This window comes from Folsomia candida, unplaced genomic scaffold, assembly GCF_002217175.1.
Source record: "Folsomia candida strain VU population unplaced genomic scaffold, ASM221717v1 Fcan01_Sc001, whole genome shotgun sequence".
NCBI lineage: Eukaryota > Metazoa > Arthropoda > Collembola > Entomobryomorpha > Isotomidae > Folsomia > Folsomia candida.
Window position 1 is genome coordinate 4,321,450 of NW_019091193.1, and position 21,055 is coordinate 4,342,504.

Consider the following 21,055-nt stretch of genomic DNA (forward strand, 5'->3'; position numbering starts at 1 on the left):
TCATGTAAGTAATACGAGTAATTTATGTACATATGTATGTACATACTTATGTACTTACGCGTATACGCATGCGGTCCTGTATACCTACATATGTACGCTTAACTGATTTGTTGTTGCAAATAAATTTAACGGTTTTAGCAAGATTTGTTAGTTTAGTAAAATTCCCCAAGTTTCACAGTTACGATTGCTTAAAAAATTTTATGAGGAAATATTTGGATATTCCAGGATAATGGTGACATACCCACGACTCATCGGTACACACTGATATGTATTTGCATACACTATACTGACACTTGTAATTAGTATGAATCCGTACAAAATTAGACTAAAATTGTTACAATTAAGTACACTTTGTTGACAATTTAAATCATTTTTGAAACTTCTATGTAACTGATCAAGTATGTCGTTGCTTGCGATATTTACACGGGCTGTTTTATTTTTAACTCTCGGTGCTGGTCTTCAACTTGCATTTAGTAAGTCAAAAATCTTACTTAAAACTATAATCTTCCATTTATATTAATTGTTTGAAATGTATATGATAAACGAGGTTCTCCTCTGGAGAAACCTTGCACCCTTATTTATAATGGGCGTACAATTCGGATCGAATTGTTGGATAGGTCGGATCCAGTGCCTGGTTTTATTAGCCGTGATGAAAACGTGGCAATTATTCTCAAAGGGAAAAAGATCAGGGTGGAGTGCGTCGAGGACGACTACGTTTTCCAAGAGCTTAACGTTGGAATACTGGAACTAGGCTGTTTTTCTGGAAAATTAAAAAATTCGGTAATTTTTTAACAGTAAAAATACTTATTAATTTAATTATTAAAACACTATAGTATTTGGATATATGTTTATCTAGGATCACATTATTACTGCAAATCTTGATGCTGTAAGTCTCGACTGCGTTCATTCTAGCAGGGCCCCATTTGGCGAATTGACTCGCAATGGGACCTGTGTCACTGGAGCCACAAACATTGATGTACACGTCACTTCACACTCTGGGTATCCATATTTTTAGCCAATTTAAGTAAATTTAAATAAGCGTACGCACGAAAACCATCGCATATTTAAATATCTACTAACTTGCAAGTCTGTCAAGTTGAGAATATATGTAACACACATAAATTGTGGAATTATTTCGCTGAAACTTTACGAGTGACACTATGAGCTTTTTGTTTGCAAAGTTACTCAGCAAATGGACATTTGCGTATTTCGCAAGATTGCTACGCAAGCTATTTATTTGTTAAATATGTTGCGAGATGTGTAAAATAAGCACATGAGTAATTTTGGAAATCCTCCCACCAAGAAAAGAGTTTAATGGAATTTATTATATTCAAATCTGCCATGCATTTTAATATCATTATTAGCAAATAATTGAGAAATACACTGTTTTTTCAATGTTAAAAAAATGTTTTCTCATGAATAAGCCTAATATTTAAGCAAATTTCAGAGGAATTATTTTAAAAAAACAGCGAATCTCGTCACCTTTACTCGGTCTGTTTTGACGAGATCACGTCCACCACGTTGTACTCGAAAAGTAGCATCGATGGAAAATTGCTCGCTTCAGCGGGGTCGGAAACCCGGTTATTTCCAAGATCAAGGATTTTTTCCATTCGACTTGAAAAAAGCTTACACACGGAAACAACAGAAGATTACGTTGACAAATTTGGTAAATAATAAAAGTGGTAACAAAAGTAAAGTCGCCACGTTTTGTAGTGAGAACTTTATTCTAATTGGATAACAAATCGTTACTAATTGCAATTTTGTTACCACAACAATTACATACATATTAGTTGGAATTTGGCCTTGATTTCTGTACATTACTGGTTAAAGCTGGGAGCAAAAAAGTTTGCGGAATATGTGTCAAAACATGGAGAAAGCTATTTTCTTCAGAGGGGCCACCTTTACCCAAATGCTGATACGTTTTACAAATACGAAAGTTGGGGAACTTATTTCTTCATAAATGCCGTGCCGCAATGGGGGATTTTAAACTTGGGGAACTGGGAGGTTGTCACCTCATAACTTACGAGATAATAATTAATTACATTGGGGGGAACCGCATTGAACTCATTTTGCAATATTTCAGGCGGTGGAGATATCATTTCGCAAAATGGCAACCAAATTAGCATCTCACGTCACGATTTACACGGGAACACATAAAGTTCTCACATTAAAAGATGGTGCCGAAAGGGACGTCGAAATTTGGATAGGATTGGAAACAAAGGATAAAATTAAGCGACTTCCGGTTCCAAAGTGAGATTTATTTATATGTAGTTACAGCAAAAATTGACAAATCTTGTAGGAATATTGTAGGGTACAATTGCAATAAGTTTAGATATTTTTGCAAAAATAATTATGTGAAATGTGTCAACTTATTAATTAGATTCTTGTGGAAGGTGGGCTATAGTGAAGTAGAAGACGCAGCGATTACCGTCGTGCAAATAAATAATCCGTGGGAATTGAATAGAGACGATTACCTTCTTTGTCACGACATTTGTGACGAGTTGGATTGGTTTAAAGTGACGAAACGTTTTTCGGTCCAGCATGGATACACGTATTGCTGCGATGTCAATGCGTTACGAAAGCAAGTTAAAACTATTCCAGAATTTACGTACTCGAAAATTTTAAAAACCGTGGGAAATTCAGAATTTAATTTTGAAGAGATCAGCGAAGAAGTTGATGTCATATTCTGATCTATTTATATACGAATTGATTAATGTGCAAATTCTTTCATTTTTGCATTGAACTTCACCCGTTTTATTAAATCAGTCTTAATTTTCACAAATCAAAATTAATTATTTAACTATATTATTATCTATTTTCTACTTCTCCAAAAAAATAAAATTTTCTTAAACCCTTCCCTAAAATTAGTGTTGAATAAGCCATAAATAATCGGGTTCATTGCCGAATTACTGTACCCAATCGCCACCATGATCGGTTGAGCTATCATAGATTTCCTCCTATCCTCCGGAATAAATCCAATAATCGCATATCCCAGGGCGAACGGGGTCCAACTCAATGCAAACGCGGCGACAATAATCCCCAGCATTTTTGTCGCTTTGTAATCCTGACTAATTATCAAGTCTCGCGTGGCCCCACTTCCCACCGAAGTTGATCTTGATCCTGACCCATTGTCAAAAATTATGTGCAGGGTTCCCCTCGACCTGTAACACGACCGCCCAATCCCGTCCCCTCTTCTCCTAAGTTCCTTATGGATGGCGAAATAAGTTCCCGCGATGATTGAAAGTGGAAGAAATAAGTTTCCGAAGGCGACCGTCACGCCGAGATCGCGGGTCGTGTTGGCAATACAAAGCCCGCTCCCGATTTCTGTCCGGTCTCCGATCGCGTTCCAGTCTCGCATCGGAGGCACGATCAGATATCCGGCCAAAATCCAGATTAGGAGAATTCTCCTCAAAAATAAGGGAAATCGGCGTCTGGCGCGGTACGTGAGTGTGTCGAAAACGACGTGATACCTGTCCCTCGAGATGGCGACGAGGTGGAGGACCGACACGGTACAGAGGAGGAGTGCGATCATGATGTAAAACTGGCAATATGTTCGACCAAAGGGCCATTTATTTGAGGCAATTTCGCCAATCATGGAGGGAACGAGGAAGACGCCGACGAGAAAATCGGCGATGGCGAGGGAAAGGATGTAACTGTTTTGGGGGGTGCGGACAGGGGCGAGGATGAACCAGGAGAGGATGTCGAGGCCATTTCCGAGAAGGGAAGTGACCCCGACGACTGAGAGGAAGAAAACGAGGCTGACTTGAGACGGGAGGTTGAGGTTGGTCATTTTGGGTCTAGGGTAGCTCGTCGAAAACATGGTCGTCTGAAGGGTAACTCGCCGTTTGGGCAAGTGGTCGAAAATAATACTTGTCGAGAGTATTTTTTTTAATAAAATACGATTCTAAATATAAATTATAATTTTATAAAATAATATTTACATGAGAACTCTCAACAAAAATGCCAAACCGCCTGTTCCAGGCCTCCACTGCATTATTGGTTCTGGAAATATTATCTAATACACGTTGGTGCACATTCCAGAAGAGTATTGGAATCATTGGTGCATCGTACACCGATGTAGGTTTTTTGAACATAACTAAAAAATTCATCCAGTTCGAGTTTAGTTTGACCCTTAAAATTGAACGATACTTTCAATTCTCGCAATGCCACTCTTAAATCATCGGGCTGAACAAATGCGAGACCGAATATTTTTTATATTAATAATGCCATTGTAACGTCTTGGTCGTACTGGTTGTTTAAATTGTGTGCCAAATGTCTAAACAATGCTTGAGTATAGTGAAAATGACACCCGTGAAGTACGGCGTCTGGAAACGTGTCGTGTACAGCTGTATAGTGTTTTAAGTATTTTAGAATGTCCGCAGCGTATATCTGTCCCACGATGCACATGTATTGTGCATACTTGTGAACTCATTATATAGGTAAAATTAGTAAAGATGTTGCATGAAATTCGATGAGTTTTATGCCACCTAAATTCGACGACTTGCCTTTCTGACGAGTTTTCCGTTCGACAAGTTGATTTCGACGACTTACCTTTTCGACGACATAGGATTCGACAAGTAACCCGTATCCGCATGAGATCTATGTAAGAAAAATAAAAATATTGAGATTCGTAAACTAAATATTTACTATTTATATAAGGTTTCCAAAAATGTGTCCAAAAAATATATAGAAAACTCTGATTACAATTTTGCTGAATGACAAATGGCACTATCACTGTGCAAAATATTTGCATGAAATTTTCAATTGGAATTTTACTGACCCGTATATTAAAAAACTTACCCTTTGTCTAGGTCACTTTATGCAGAGAGTATCAACGAAATTACCATATTTTCTTTACGTTAAATATGAAAAGTTAGGGAAGCAGTTTTTTGTGCATATCAGTCAACTCAACAACGTTCGTCAATGTTATGAGCAAAAATACGTCATGTACATACTTATGAACGTACGTAAGTATTTAGGATCAGGTCAGCAAACTGATTACACAACATTGTTTATGCATACCAATTTGTGCGATTAATGAAATCTGGCTGTTTGTTTTGAGCTGGACATCATACGTATGAATCATGTAAAGTATGCATACTTTACATGATTCATTCCAGTTCTGGATTGAGGTTTATGTACATATCTACCAACGGAAAATAAGTATGCGACGCTGATAAGTGGGCAAAACTTGATATGCAAAAGATAACCGAAGTTTCGATGAATTTGCGGGTATCCAGAATTTTGCCCATTTATTAATCAATCAGTCTAACCAATCTTTTTCCTTTCTGGGATTTCATGTTATGTATTCCGTTATGTGTTTACTTACATTGATAAGAATTGAATTATCAGAATTATAGGAAATCTGCAATGTTTTTGTTCGGTGGTGTTGATAAGGTAGAATTTTTATAGTGTGTAATACTATACGCACAAGTAAAAATGGTACACAGGTCTCTACTTATTTGGCTTTTACTCTGCTGACGAACCCGACTGATCGTGAGGTGAATGATGAGTCTTCTTGACAACCCTTATCTGTATTCATTGGTATTCGTTGGTTAAAATTCGTCCCGAATTATAATCATGTTTTTTTTGCTGTTTGCGAGCTGGGAAATTTGTATTGTCTGACTAACACACATAGATGACAATCGGATGTTAAAATGGAGACAAGTCGTGATTTAAGTATTTAATAAAGCACGGTTGTGCAAATCATGACATGATTGATTAATAAATGGCTTTATAAATGCATGCTCAAATCAATTGCATAGCGACCGAAGTAAATAGCAACAATATTTAAATACTTATATTATGTAGATACAATGTGTGGAATCTTTCAATGTTATTATATTTTCATTTGTTTATGTATGTATCTATGTATGTACACTGCTAAAAACTGCGAAAAAAGTTGACAGATAATTTGCAAACTTGTAACGTAAAGTACAATTACACAACCTCTACATAAGCTCATTGTCAATCAGGATTATATTGTCTCAAGACTATTAAATTCGCGAGAGAAATTTTCACGACAATTTCACTAACACAATTATTATATGTGCATACATACTTTAAGGGAAATAAATGGATGCATTTTTATGGATAAAATGAGCCCCATTAAAATCAGACCTGAAAGACTTTGCTTTGTATGTTACATAAATATGTATGTCATATGTACACATGTATCTATTTTCACGGGCACAAAACATCTTCTAGTAGATAAGTAATTGAATTAAAAACTTACATAAGTATGTATGTGCAAGTAGATATAATTCATAACACTTTTTATGGTCAGTATCATTCTACGTTCAAGTTTAAACTTATATAGAAATAAGACATCATCAAGTAAGAATTGTTCACTTATCCATATTTAATTATTCTTTGGATAAATCATTAAATTCACCAAATTAAGTATATATGTATGTATAAGTAGCAATATCGCTCGAAAGAAAATTGACAATAAGATCAACGGGTAATAGTCAGAAATGCATCTAAAAATTGTAACAGAGTAGAGACACACGAATTTAGCATCCAGAGTTAATTAGTCAGTAAAGAATTCAATCCCAAATTTTGTTAACTCCTCCGGAATCGTGGGATGGTTTCCTGCACGGACATATTCCAAAGTACCGGTATACAAACGACAATATTTCCTCAATTCTTCGGTCCATTTTCTCAGCACGGCCCTTTCCTGGCCCATTCTCATGCAACAAACTAAAATCGTTGCAGCAACGTCGGGATGCATATTTCTGATTGGGACGTTCTGGAGGAGGGCGTAAATCCTGGTCAAGACGTACATACAGTTTGCATAACCATGTTGGTCCAATAACACGAGGTCAGCAATTACATAAATTCCAAAATTCGTCAATGCATAATTCAGATCTGGCGTCGCCGCACGAAGCCTTTCCACTTCGGCGATTGTATCCAAGTCGCGGGCGAAAGAGTCGCGTTCAAATTGGTACACATGCGTGACTGGATTGAAGGCAAGGCATTTGAGAAGTTTGTCTCTCTTCGCAATCACAACGGGACTTTCAGATCGGTCCAGTTCGCATAATCGACATTTACAGATGAAGCCTGTAATTAGGGTTGCCGCGGGTAACGGGTCGGGTACCCGTTACCCGCATACCCGCACGATTCTTGCGGGTACCCGTTATCTGCGGGTAGCGAGAACTACCCGCACGGGGAACGGGTAGTTCAGTTTTTATTTAATTTTCGTCAAAACTCAGTTCACAAAGAAAGTTAGCAGCTAGTTAGTCCATTTACCAACAAAAGCGTCAATTTATTATTTTTCCATTTCAAAATTTGTCATTTGTCAGCAACAAACGTTTATAGCCGGAGTCTCTTTTCGGAAGCCACAGAAGCCTATGCTAGCCTCAAATATATTTGACGTCCAGAAACTGCGGAGCAATTATTGTTTCTCAAGCATAGTTTGCCTGCTCTAAATATAGTAATAATTTGACTTGTATTTGTGTGTATTTATGTATGTAAGACTGACGAGATTTTAACATGTTCGAAGGTGAAAAACCTGAATCCGATTCAAAGCAAAAAATTTATTTGTAGATAATATTTTCGAATGAAAACTTAATTCAAATCAAAATTTGAAAAAATCAAACTAAAAATTGAACCTTTTTCAAGCCATACCAAGATTGCCCAGCGAGTATATAAAAAATTCAGGCCACAAATTAGGAATCGCGTGATACTTATCTTTCCGTTGAACGGCCCCTTCGAAGAAAAATATCGGCGGCAAAGTTTAATTTTCAAGTAAATGTTCCGTATTTTTTCCTCCATTAAACAAATACCATGGTGGACTTTGAACTCTCTATCCCATCCCAATAGTTTCCATTAAACGGGTCATTCAACGGAAAAATAAGTGTCATGTAATTCCTATTTTTTGGCTCAATTTTTTGATATATGTGCATAAATCGGTTTAGCTTGAAAAACGATTCAATGCAAGCCAAAATTGTTGGTTAGAAAAATAACGAGTGATATTTACGAGCAAATTATGGCATGCGTTACTTGCATAGCATTATCTTAAAGTACATATCAACCCAAATGAACAAATAATTGATCAAATCATATTTATTCTGAAGTTTGGTTAGTTTTTAACCTAATTCTCATAACGGGTAGCGGGTAACGGGTACCCGTGCGGGTACGGGTAGTTGTGCTGCGGGTAGCGGGTCGGGTAACGGGTAGCATTTTCGCTACCCGCGGCAACCCTACCTGTAATCAATAAAGACATGCAAATTTAAATCATTTTAAAATAGAAATAGCAACGCATAAAATCATTTGTCACCATGGGTCTCCATAAAATTTCGCATCGGCAACGGTCGCATCGCGTCGACATAACTGACGAGAATTTCTTCTCCTTTTTTCACCCTTTTGAAAGTTGTAACCATCATGATTAGGCTGGAGTCATGATTGCGATACATGGCGTTGGAATCAATGCAGCTGTGATTGATTTTGGACGAGGAGATCCAAACACCAGTGGAAATGAACCGTTCGCCGGTTTCAACACCTGAGCCTACCGAGGTGGAGTTAAATTTGCAAATATTTTCTATTCGAGTAATGTCCACTTTGGTCATTTTGAGGTCTTCATTCTCCGTCAAAGATTTGAGGTCAGGTCCAGCCCACATGGTGTAAATATCACGGCCAAGTTCAGGATCGAGCCGGATTTTGTTTGCAATCAGGCCGACAAGGTAGGCCCGAGTGGTCGAGTTCAATGAAAATGTCTTATGCTCCTCCGAGGGGACAAAGACCGCGGCGAACGGTCTGCAAACCAAAAGAACTTCTCCAGGTTCGAGATCTTGGGTGGCAAAGAGTCCTTCGCCCTCGCCAATCTTACTCTTCGCGAGTTGAATTGGTCCCCGAAATTCGGAGATGCGGTCCATCATCCCGACCGGTAAGTCTGGCTGAGCTCTGTTGGAATTCCTTGGCGCTGGGTTGAGTAATGCAAGGACAATTTCTTTCGCGGGTGGTTTACCCAGTTCGGAAACGATTGATCTTTATATCGAGAAATAAAAAAATCAAATATTAAAAAATTAAAATAAAATTCTAACATACTCAAATGTAATTAAATTTGTTTGTTGATGAATATATGTAATTTGGATTTTGAATCGCACCTCAATCTGAGAATATCTTTACTCTCGTCTCCAAGGGATGGGTGCTGCTTGAGCTTTTCGTCCAGAAATTCACCACCTTCAGAGTACCGTCCAAGTCCAATTAGTGCTTTGGCGTGACGATAGATCGCCTTGACATGAGCATTGTTGATCTCAAGAACTTTTCCAGTACAGATTAGGGCTGGATTAAAACAATCCAGTTTGATCAGAGCGGCCGCTTTGTTGGACAAGATGTCAACCAGGAGTATCGACGCTGCTGGAGGTATCTTCTTTTCCTCTTCTTCCACAGGTAGGTATTCTAGAGCAAGGTCGTAAAATCGGATTGCGTCGGTCGATCTGTTCTCGACGAAGGCCTTGTTTGCTACGTTCTTTAGCTTGGTGGCAATCTCTAGGTCACTTTCGTCAGGTGAAAACTCCCAGAGGACAGAATTAACCAGATATCGAGAATCATTGGGCAGATTTGACTTCCATTTAACCCCTAAGCAAAAAATACAAATAAAACAAATACAACGTAAGACAACAGAAGATATTTACAAATCGCATCCAAATCTTCACCTGGAAAGAGCAATTTCATTCGTTTTGGACTTAGGATCTCTACATCAGCCGGATTCTCAACAATCAGTCCAAACACGAACAATTCGTCAGAAGGCCGTTTAAACACGGGATTCTTCACGATCAGCATTGTTCCCAATGGAAGAACCGCTTCAAAATCTGACTTCCCCATTCGAGCATCCACGGAATAGTTGAATAGGGCTAGTCGCATGGCTTTCTTTCCTTCGACATCCTCCACACCGGCGTCCACTCCGACCATCTTGCTCGACGGGGTTATCGTTCGACAAAGCAAAAACTTCCCCTTCAAAACCTTTGATAAAAGGAAAATCAAGATTAAATTTGAATTTTAAATTACTTTTAACCCAGTCTCTATTTTACCTGCCCCACATTCTTCACCAGTGTTTCGATACTGACACAGTTTTCCATTTTCAATTCAACCTCCATACTCTCGTCGTAAGTGGAATGCTTATCGGTCGGACATGCTAGCAACATAAGTTCTTCCGGATCGAGGTCAGACGGAGGTTCCAATTTTAACGGACCGAGGACGTCGCGATGGACCCGATTCATCGCAGAAATGACGTTGCGCCTCTTTGTGTCAAGGAGGATGGATTCTTCTTCGGTGGGTTCACAATATCTTAACATTTGGAGTTTGCCATTTATCCATTCCATTTTTATATCGCCATTCTGTGGCGGCTGCATTTTTTTAGGACCCATGTTCTTGTGGATCGTAGTCGTCTACTATTCTGTTTTTTTTTGTGGTGGGGGTGTGCCAGAAGTGGAAATATTTATTTATTTATTTGTTGATGGCTACTCAGGATCAGTGCTCACTGCTCACTGATATTGCTTGACTGACTGGATCGTGCAATTCCTACTGTGCCCCAGGCTCTGACTCCACTCCTAAAAAATCTGTGCTTAGGGAGGAGAAAAGTTCATGAAATTATTTTTTTCTGCAGTATTATATTTCCATCGTTAATAGAAGTAAGTCGTGTTTAATTAGTAAATATCAGTAGAAGGAATTAATGTCTGCGACAGATCATATAATTTGGTGGCCGTAAATGTTAGCCGACTTTAAAGCAATATATATGTACGTATGCACATATTTAAGTTAAGTAATGCAGTTGCATAATTTGCAAATTTTCAGACAGTTTTCAATGCTCGCTAGTTAGATGCCGTAGTAATTAAATAAGTTAAATTTAAGTATTAAGGATTCATTACTTATTACATATGCAATCACTAATTATAAATTTAAGTACATCTTTAGTAGTGTCCATCATATTTGTCTTTGTGGACTTATGAATTGATGAGTAATTTAACATGATTGTGCGCATGCAAATACATGTATTCACATATATCTAAGAACGTACAAGCATATCAAACAGTCATTTTTTCGCTTTTCTCATTAAGTAATTTATTACCTTTAGACAGACACGAAGACATTTATCTAAATTAAATTGAATCAATAATTCATAAAACTCTTCTGTATATTTCTATAAGAACAGACGCAATTACAGTACAATAGTCTCAAAAATATATGCATATGTACGTAAGAACAATGTGTCCTTTTTTTCTTCGAGGTTTAAATACTTCTACCCTTATTAAATATTTGCCATACGTTCTTCATAATTTCCAAAATTGCTGGTTTTTCGAGATGCTAATAAGCATGCAAATACTTTGTCTTCTTCGGGGTTCAATCATCGTCACTTTACTTCTACATAAAATCCCAACTGTAAGCACGACGCACTCATTAAGAAATCTGCTTGCCCCACTTAACAGTGATTGTGACCTTCAGATAATTCGTGATACTGAAGATATCCAGGACAAGATCAGCGACAATTATCACTTTTCAAACCACCACCCCACAACGATTATTAAACATCTAAAATTAAATTGGAAACTCCCAGGAAGCATGAGTAATATTTTTCGGACCCGATTTTCTAAAATGTTTTCCAAGATAATTTTGATATTTTCACACATTTTAAACTCACACAAAATTTCCAACAAGTTCCAGCCACTTGGTTATTTAGTTGCAGTCTCAACAGCAAAATCTGAATATTATTATTACGTGGAACGTAGGAAAATAAAAGCATGGGTTAGACTGAACCCTTATATAATTTTGATTTCGACAAAATCCAAGGAATCTGTAACACCAATCGTACAAACCTCAGAATTGTATACGTATTCCTATGAGGAAGTCGAAAAAGCGAATTATTTCGCCGTCGCTTATTTCCGAAACTTTTCACTCGCAGAAATTTGCTTCTATCCTTTCGGTTTCCTCCATAAGCACCAAATTTCAGAAATAGTGTGCCTAAATTGGAAGGAAAATGAGAATACAAATATTATATCTCGCTTTCATGAAATTGCAAAACCACCAAAATTTTGGTACATACACGAGTACAATATGGCTCAGATTTACCTCTCTAGAACCAATCCGTTCCATCGGATCGGCGCAAATTACTCTTTTCTCCAGCACGTAGCAAATTGTGTGTTCGAAAATAATGAAAATATCACTGTAATTTCGACCCAGGAGCAAGTCAACGATCTTTTCGCCCCATCTCGTCCAAGATATGGAACGGTCCTTGCATCCAACATAAACCTCAACTTAGCAAGCTACTCCAAGACAACGATTGCCATAAAATACAGCGGTTATGAATTTTTGACCTGTTACGCCGAAAATTATATATCGTTTGAATTTTATTTAGCCCCTTTTCAACCCGAGTTGTGGTACGGTTTGGCAGTTTGTTTAGTCGTTTTGATCTCTGTTGTCTCAATTTACCTCCATTTCTCAAAGTTACCCACCTTTCCGGCATGGTTGTTCGTGATAGCGACGCTTTTTGAAGAGGGCTTCACCCTTCCGGGACAAGTTGAGAAAAAACAATATATCCGCCTTATTCTAGGCACTTGGTGTCTAATGTCCATAACGTTGACAAATTGTTACAATGGAATTATGATATCCGAGCTAAATTCACCATTAAAAGCGAGTCAACCAAACAAATTTTATGACCTGGTTTGTCACAAGATTCAAAATTCTAAGAGAAATCCAAACTTTATTTCGGCCAATTTTAACAACAATTTGTCACACCTTGACATATCCGCTCATAAGAAATATTTCAACGAGATTGCTGCTTTTAGAGAGGACAATAACTCTGATTGGAGACTAACTTTACAAAGTGATTTCCAAGACGGGGCATGTTTCAAGCTTTTATCTAATTTTATTCCAACCAGTAATGTCCCCATTCCGGAATTTCTTGATTTTCTTTACGGAGAACATTATTTATTCCTTTATTATTTTTTTACCTTTAGACCGCCTCGCATTTATTACAAGTATTTGACCCATGGAAACTCCTTTTTGACCTTTAACCTCTTAAACCCACTGCATAGCCATGTCCCGAAAGGGATACGGTACTCGGAGGAAGGTTATCAGTTGGATAACCTTCAAAAATTGGTGGAACAAGAGATCGTTTCCTGTGGAAAGAACGTTTTCACAAGCAAGTCAGACATGTTGGAGGCAGAATTCAAATTTTTAGAGAAACATTATTTTTCTAAAAATTTCTACAAGGGGAAAGTTCTAGATGAGAGTGAATTCTTAGGGTTGGTATTTCTACAGGTGGGGGTTTCCAGGGTGGTGAAATGGTACAAGTTTTTGGTGGAGGGGGGAATTTATGGTAGGTTGGAGAGGGAGGAGTGGGAAAATAAATATCTGCATAGGAAACCTGCCGTTAAAATTGGTGGGAGTGGTGAACGCGTGACACCGTTGGACCTGAGTGGAGCTATTGTGACGCTATTTATCCTGTGTGGAGGTTGGATTGGGGTGACAAGTTTGGTTTTTTGGGGCGAAGTTCGAGTTATAGTGGGTCATTGTTTAATTAAGTGGATTTGTGCGGTACATTTAATAATGCTAAAGGTCAAGGGGAAACGGAAAGTCAGGAAGCAAATCAGGGGGTGAAAAATTGTATTCGGTGCCTGGCTTTATAAAATTAATTTATTATGACTGTAGATGGAATAAATCAAGTTATAAATAGTTGAATAGATTTATCATTAAGAATTCACAGCGCTCCTCGGTCCTTTCTCGTGTAGAATGAATTTAATTACTTACTCGACATGTCATGTGCGTATGTATGTATGTATGAAGGGGTAAATTTATGTATCTATGTATTGATACACACATTTTCCAGTATGTTCTAAATACTTATATTGTTGCTGTTTGTACTCTCAAGTTGCAAAATAAAATTAATTACACAATTAATTAATTAAGTAATTAAATTAACTAGCTATGGAATTAAATTACGCATTGGGTTTTACATATGATGTTCAATGTAATTAGCTAAGAATTTGATAATCCATGGGATAATTAATGGCTTTAATTATTCGAGTATTTATGTACTAAATGCCTGATCATATTTAAATGAAAGTACACCAATTCCGATTATTCCGAGGTAGACCAGATTTAATATTTAAATGCATTTATTTATCACATAATATTTTCATAATATGAATTTTAAACTTACACAAGTCAAATTTTAAATTTTAATATGGCCACGCAAGGTCAATAAAATTTAGAAACTTTAAGAAGTTGGACAAATTTTACGCGAACGGAGTGACATCGTAGAGTGATAAGATATCGACTTGATCCATAAAATCTTGCAGTGACATTGGATCTCGCGACTTGTACGTTAATACTTTCGAGGATTCAATCATAATGAAACCATTATCGTTGAATTTTCCATTCGTGTGTTCCTTCAAGTTGACGAAGACGAAGGGGGCCACCTCCTGCGAGGAGAGAGTGATCGTAAAAGTTTTCAAATCTGGGGACGCTGTGTATTGGGTTGCCTGTAAAATTTACAAAAAAAATATTTGTAATATGGGTAAAATTAGGTATGAAATTAAGACAAAAATCAATAAAATTAACACAAAAAAATCAATAACGGAAGTCAAGGTTGGCGATTAGATATGTGGATTATAATCGATTCCTGATTATAATCGGGTCAAAATTCTCTATTGGCGATTAGATTATTTTTCACAAAAAACTGAACGTCGAAATTTACGATTATTTAGGATTATAATCGATTATTATACTATTTTGAAAAAAAAAATTAAAGAAAAATAACGGTGCCATAGCTACAATTGACTTATGCATTTTCGTTGCTGGAAGAAAATAAAATCTATTTCTCGTTGATCGGAGACCACTCACAGTTCCAGATTATAAGCATATGTAATCGACATAATCGTTAACCTTGACTACCGCTAATATTTAGTGTAAATTACATATGCAAATATGTCAACAATCTCCTTTCTCATGTCATGGTCATGAATAAAATTGGGTATGAAATTAACAAGACAGAAATAAATAAAAATTTCTAAAAAATCAATATTTAGTGTAAATTAAACATGTCAGCGTTCTTGTTTCTCGTGTCATGGCCAAAATTGGCTATGAAATTAGACAAAAATAAACAGAACAGTAAACAAAATCTATATTTAGTGTCGAGTGTTCTAGTTTCTCATGCAAATAAAATTAGGTAAATAATTCATTCCAATGTTTGTAATATAACGTAATAAGTAAACTTTGCTACTCCTGTGAAATTAAATTATCTTGCAAAATGTTTATCTATGTTACACCGGTAAGCCAGTCCTTCTTACGACTAGTTGTAAATTTCAGCATTACAAATATCCTAGCGAATTAAATGTTTATCATTAAATGTCCCTTACCCGAATACTGGGATTTTTCACCCACTCCTTATTCGTTGGGTATTGCAGCCATAGGAAATTATCGGGAATCTCCGGCTCCGCAAAGGACACGACGACAAAACAGGGCGACGCCGCGTTGGCTTCCCCACAACCAACAGCAGTCAATTCGTCCGCAGTGAATCGATAGACTTCCGGCGACGTGAGGTAACTCTGAAAAAATGATGTAATTAAGCAATTAATATTCTAACTAAATAAAATAATTAACTTTTCTGGTTACAGTTTCAACTCCTGCGCGGAGGTCGATCAAGGGTGTCAAGCTGGCCAAATTGAAGACGCGGAAGCGCATTTCTCCAGCGAAGGGAGCGACACGATCGGAAATCAGGTCGACGGAAACGTCCCCATTGTCCTGCTTGTAAGGGGAGGCCAGAATTGGGGAAAATGCACGCTGAATGTAGTACGCAAACATTTTCCAACGTCCGTTAATCTCTGCGGGATAAGTTAAACGGGATTAATCAATAGTAAAATTTGAATGATGAAAAACATTTTTGAAATTTTTTGAATAATTTTTAATTCGTTGGTGCACTCTAAATAATGTAGTATCAAAGATTAACAGTCTGTAAAGTGACGTGCGATTTCAAAAACTAAACGAGTTGCGATTCGGAATACAAAATTAACATGAGCACACCCATTGCAAATTTTTTGATCTTACCATTAATCACAATTGTCAAAACTTACCAAAAGTTGCCCATGAACATCCCTCCCAAATATCGTTCAACTGCCAGTACAGCGCACCCATGTTGAACCCAGTGCCATCGGTTTCGTTAAACTTGTCCACCAGTCGTCTGTAACGTTCTGTCTGCGTCTTTTGCGACATGGAGTGAATGATCTGAGCCATGTAAAGCATGGATGGGAAGGCTTCGCTGGAATTGTAATTGAGTGGAAACGGGAGATGTGATCGGGTCAGGTTACGGATTTCTTCCTGACCTCTGGGATGATGTTGACGATTCTCTGCAAAATCGGATTCCCACGTCCATTCAGCAAGATTGTCGGTAACCTTAATTTAAAAAATGGAGGCGTTAAGTTAAAAATGGATAATTTTTTACCTAATTTTGAAATTCCCTAAATTTCTAAAATCATAAAATTTCAAGGCTTGCATGTTGATTAATTTTAATCAACAAGCCTTGAAATTTTATGATTAGCAATTCTTTGCAATTCTATTCTTGATAATTTTATGATACCCAACTCTAAATAATTGGACATCGATTTGTTATAAATTCTCTAGGTATAAACTCTTACGAAAATTGTTGATAATCAAATTCGATGTCGATTAATTTCGAAGGTATTATTTATGCAAATGATTTGTAAATATTTAACTCAACAGATTTTGAGTAATTTCTAAATTTTACGTTAATATTCTCACCTTTCTTAGAGTCTCGATATATGGGAAGGATTGGTACCCGTATTCTGAGGTATAGCGTGGCTTTCTGAAAACCCGGTAATCCCATGAATCCGAAGTGTAGTCATATGGATGCACTTTTATCAAAAATTGTACATTTAATAAAAATCTGAGTTCATATAAATAAAATTCGAAATTACTTACTGTCACCGTAGCGCTGATCACCCGGGTTCTGGGCGACCCAACCCTCTAATTCGGATTGATATCCGTTCGTGGGACTGGACGAAATGCATTCTCGAGATGGATCCAAAAACGTGACGTTGGAGATGATCGTGTCAACATAAAGTTTGATAAAGTCGGCTTTATAAGTTTCAAATCTACTCTCCGTTCCGTACCAGTTTTGTCGGAGGGCGCCCTCGTTCTCATTGTTGGCCGCCCACATGGCCAAACTGGGGTGGTGCTGGAGACGCTTGACTTGCGTGTCGACTTCTTCCATCACATTGGCGAGAAAGTCAGGCGTGGCAGGGTACCTGGGACAGAAGCATAATTGGAAATTGGAATTAGCGAGATTGGAGGTATGGTGGTTATTTCGATCGAGCAGGGACCCCAATCACCCCAATTTTTCGAACGCAAGCTACTCTTCGTTTAAAAATAGAAACCAAAGCCCTGACATTTTTCTAAATTGTTGTGTGCCATATAACCAAACTCTTCCAGATAACCTCTCAGATATTGTTGTCTCTATTTTTTTAACAAACAACAGTGGATTAAAAAAAACGAATAACGTAACCACGTTATTCGTTTTTTTAATTTATGGTAGGAAATTTAGTCCCATTCGGTCGTGACACTCGACGCGACTCGTTTTGACGGTAATTCGTTGAAATTCTGATGTTTAAAAATTGTTACACATCGAATTTGAGCAATGTATAATTTCATAAACTTATTTGACATAAGGGGTTTAATTAAGTTACAAAAATAAAAATTTCAAACTTACATCGCGCAAGCGAACATGAAATCTTCCCAAATGAAGATTCCCATTTCATCAGCAAGCTATGGAATTACAGATTAATTTGATTCGGTGTCAAACTAAAATAAATAAATAGTTTTCATAATTATTTTTTGAACATGTTACGTCATAGAACACATCCGATTCGTACATCCCGCCACCCCAGACTCGAATCATGTTGGAATGAACTTCCTTCGCGGATTGTAACAACCACTGAGTCATTTCCGGCGTTATCCTTTCAGGCAGGACGTGGATGGGGATGGAATTCGACCCCTTCGAGTACAGTGGAAGGTCGTTAACCTTGAAATAAAAGTGGCGTCCTGGAAAAATTAAATTTCGTAAAATTTCATGAAATCCAAAATTTATAAAATTTATTTGTAGTAGTTTGTTTAACTAAATAAAAACCGACCCCAATCTGGCGTAGTCTCGTTGATAAGATCCTGAATTAAAACCACGGTACGAAATCCAACCCGTACGCTTTTTGTACTCGTTTCATTAAAGGAATCCGAAGAGTAGGAGATGTCATAAGTGTACAAATTTTGATCTCCGTAACCATTCGGCCACCACAATTTTGCGATGCTTCCCTAAAAAATAAATGTTTTATAACATCGAATCCCATTAAAAATCAAAAATTTCAAAAAAAATATTAAAACAAAATCGAGCAATTTTCAATTTCTAAAACGGTATCGTATTTTTATAGGAAATTAATATTTACTAACCGGCACCATAGCGGTCACATCGTGGACATTGCTCGAACTTGACAGTGTCACCGGTACACTGACCCCTTCCGCATCTCCGGACCGTTTCAGCGTCAAAGTTCCACTCTCCGACACCGGCGCAGATTCAAAGTAGACGCGTGCCGTAAGATTCCACACGGTCGCGTCCGTTTCGTCGGGTGGGGTTTGGCTAGAATTCGTAAAGATAAGAACGTCCCTTATCACGGCCCCGTTTAATCCCTCGATGAAGATGGATTTCCTAAATTTTTTCACATAAATAGATCAATCACTTTATTCACTTTGATGGATCATTTTGTTTACGGGAAGATAAGCCTGGTGGTGATAAGCACATTTACCAAATTCCAGTGGTTGGGTATGAAGGCCCCCAATCCCAGGAGAAGGTTGATTGTGTCTTTCTAATCATTTGAGCCTGGTTTTCACCCCGAAATTCGGGTACTAGGGCGTCGGGTAGGACCGGGTAGCCGTAGATTTGGTCGTGTCGAATATACCCGGACTGTGCATACTCAACCGGAGAACGGAACTCGACTCGTAAACTGTTGACGCCCAACTAGTTATTTATAAAAAAGGTCTTGAAGATTTTATGAGAAATTTTGAAATTGTTAAAAAAGGGGAAAATATTTATATTTTTCCAACCTGAATTGCAAACTTGATGTTGAAAATGTATCGGACAAATTGGTTCTGGCTGCTTCCGACGAGAATGTTGTTGACGTAGACGTCCGCCACGGTATCGAGTCCTTCGCATACGAGAACTATTCTCGATTTGGCGAGAAGCTCGTTGCTAGCTGACGGTATAGAAATATAGACAAAATAAGTCACGTGTGTATTTGCATATTTATTATTTGCATATCTAGGTACAAAACTTACGGGTAAATTGTCGCGAAAATGTCCAATTCGTTCGACCCACCCATTTTGACTCGAGGTCATTGTAGTCATGATAAATTGGCGTGGTTAGGACTTGATTCGCTTCCAGGTCGGAATATATTCCACCCGGAACTCCAGCAGCGACAGAATAGTCTGAAAACATTAAAATTAATTCCAGTTATAAATCCATGATTAAGTTTCTAATTAATTAAAAATATCACTAATAAATTTCCAATCTCACCTGTCGTTCCGTTCCTCCCGGTCGCCGTCCATACGCCCAAGTCACGCTCAGCGTTCAAATTTAGAGCAATTATGCCGGTATTAACGACCGGCGAGGTGACGACATGTGTCGTGTAGCAGGACACGACTAAAATTGCTATTAACCGAATCATCCTCACTTTTGGGATGATATATGTAAATTAGTTAAATTTCTAAACAAGTAAATACTTTGTCCGTCAACCAGACGCGACTGAGGTGAGGAGATAACTGGCTAATTTTAGTCAAAGTGGTGACCCCAGTGCTGCATATCTGCTTTGTAAAACTGGGGAGGATTTGACTTGATAAGCCGAGATGATGGATGGCCTAATTGATTTACATAACAAAGAAGAGCTAAGCTTGGCAATACAAATTGTATAATCCGAATGACACATCTGATTCCAAACCGTGTTAAGATTACGACTTGTTGGAGGATGAGTTAGTAAATATTATGTACATATCTAGACATGGAATAATAATTATTATAAGGAGACATAATACGACCAAGGTTTATATAATATGAACTTACTTATTGTATGCACAAATGTTGGTTTGGTGGTGCCGTTAACCTTTCCATGATAAAGGAATGTTTGTTATAGATAAGGTGAATTTCACTTATGTGTGTGGTGAGAAGTTTGGGCAGACGAAAGTGGTCTTTACGGTATTACATCCCGTGTTGAGGTTTGTCTTGGTCACAGAATTAGAGAAGTAATACTATATTACCTTGGTCTTGGTTTATGCATGAGAATGTTACATATTGGGCTTATTTACAAGTTTTGGCTGGGACATTTCGTAAAATTTGATAAATTTAACAAGTTGAACTTTCCTTAGCGAATTAACAGAAAAGAATATTTTGATAAATGTAAAACAAAAAATATTTCTACGTCGTGTCCCCCGTTTTCCTAATTGATTCGAACCTGCAAGAGAGCCGACAAAGATTTGCCGTACGTATACCTAAGTAAAAATAAATATACAAAATAACCGAGTAGATAAATACACCTGTTGTGTTGTCCGTATTTGCAATTTTTTCAACACGGATCGGTATTAAGGATAAGTAAATATATGTATGTACATATGGATTATGCGGAGGTGTGCATCTGGACGGCAAACGTGTATATACATATGTATGTATGCATGCATGTATATGTTGTACGGTAAACCGTTGTGTAAAGTACTGTGAAAGTAAAAACAACACGCAAATTTGGCAAATTCCGAATTTCCAATAGTTTATGAAAGCTTCACTTTAATACATATGTATCTATGTACATACATATTTGTATGTATGTTCATATGCATTTACAATATAGAACAACGGTTTAATTTAAGGTTAAAATATTAATCGTGGAATGCATAGGCCTGCCTGGACATTTTATGCACATGAGTGTTTGGTAATTGTACATATATACAGGCACGTATGCACATATGCACATATGCATTTCCAATTTGGAAACATGTATAGAGCCGG

General features: G+C 37.5%; 3 protein-coding genes across 6 annotated transcripts; 1 reads left to right on the forward strand and 2 right to left on the reverse strand.

The window, feature by feature from the left end:
* Window positions 1-227: 227 nt before the first annotated feature.
* On the forward strand, window positions 228-2,772 carry LOC110852750. Its single transcript, XM_035851370.1, has 8 exons — window positions 228-473; window positions 548-780; window positions 857-999; window positions 1,470-1,666; window positions 1,831-2,004; window positions 2,084-2,250; window positions 2,381-2,630; window positions 2,767-2,772. The coding sequence occupies exons 3-8, from the start codon at window positions 942-944 to the stop codon at window positions 2,770-2,772; spliced, it is 852 nt and encodes a 283-aa protein (XP_035707263.1). The 5' UTR covers window positions 228-473; window positions 548-780; window positions 857-941.
* Window positions 2,565-5,468, reverse strand: LOC110863379 (tyramine receptor 1). Of its 4 annotated transcripts, none has more exons than XM_035853953.1 (3): window positions 5,330-5,468; window positions 4,552-4,599; window positions 2,565-3,797 (listed from the first exon to the last, which is right to left on the reverse strand). In XM_035853953.1, exons 2-3 carry the CDS (start codon window positions 4,563-4,565, stop codon window positions 2,813-2,815), a joined length of 999 nt encoding a protein of 332 aa, XP_035709846.1. In that variant the 5' UTR covers window positions 4,566-4,599; window positions 5,330-5,468; the 3' UTR covers window positions 2,565-2,812. The 4 variants fall into 4 exon arrangements, with proteins under 4 accessions (XP_035709846.1, XP_021968368.1, XP_035709841.1 ...); XM_022112676.2 differs by lacking the exon at window positions 5,330-5,468 and adding an exon at window positions 4,801-4,939; XM_035853948.1 differs by having other exon boundaries at window positions 2,565-4,599; window positions 5,330-5,464.
* Window positions 5,469-14,105: 8,637 nt separating this feature from the next.
* LOC110863442 (beta-mannosidase) lies at window positions 14,106-20,536 on the reverse strand. Its single transcript, XM_022112752.2, has 15 exons — window positions 20,120-20,536; window positions 19,577-20,051; window positions 19,339-19,488; window positions 19,108-19,256; window positions 18,810-19,021; window positions 18,457-18,712; window positions 18,147-18,321; window positions 17,864-18,057; window positions 17,726-17,781; window positions 16,939-17,264; window positions 16,759-16,871; window positions 16,074-16,392; window positions 15,616-15,824; window positions 15,360-15,548; window positions 14,106-14,483 (listed from the first exon to the last, which is right to left on the reverse strand). Exons 2-15 carry the CDS (start codon window positions 19,725-19,727, stop codon window positions 14,238-14,240), a joined length of 2,745 nt encoding a protein of 914 aa, XP_021968444.1. The 5' UTR covers window positions 19,728-20,051; window positions 20,120-20,536; the 3' UTR covers window positions 14,106-14,237.
* Between the last annotated feature and the right edge of the window lie 519 nt (window positions 20,537-21,055).

Coding starts and splice junctions, on each gene's coding strand:
- LOC110852750 (XM_035851370.1), top strand. CDS start 942: ATGGGACCTGTGTCACTGGAGCCACAAACATTGATGTACACGTCACTT. Junction 2,005..2,083: donor TAAACTTGGGGAACTGGGAG/GTTGTCACCTCA, acceptor GCAATATTTCAG/GCGGTGGAGATATCATTTCG. Junction 2,251..2,380: donor AAGCGACTTCCGGTTCCAAA/GTGAGATTTATT, acceptor CTTATTAATTAG/ATTCTTGTGGAAGGTGGGCT.
- LOC110863379 (XM_035853948.1), bottom strand. CDS start 3,820: ATGTTTTCGACGAGCTACCCTAGACCCAAAATGACCAACCTCAACCTC.
- LOC110863442 (XM_022112752.2), bottom strand. CDS start 19,727: ATGATTCGGTTAATAGCAATTTTAGTCGTGTCCTGCTACACGACACAT. Junction 19,257..19,338: donor ATTTTCGCGACAATTTACCC/GTAAGTTTTGTA, acceptor CTATACCGTCAG/CTAGCAACGAGCTTCTCGCC. Junction 17,782..17,863: donor AATCGGATGTGTTCTATGAC/GTAACATGTTCA, acceptor GTAATTCCATAG/CTTGCTGATGAAATGGGAAT.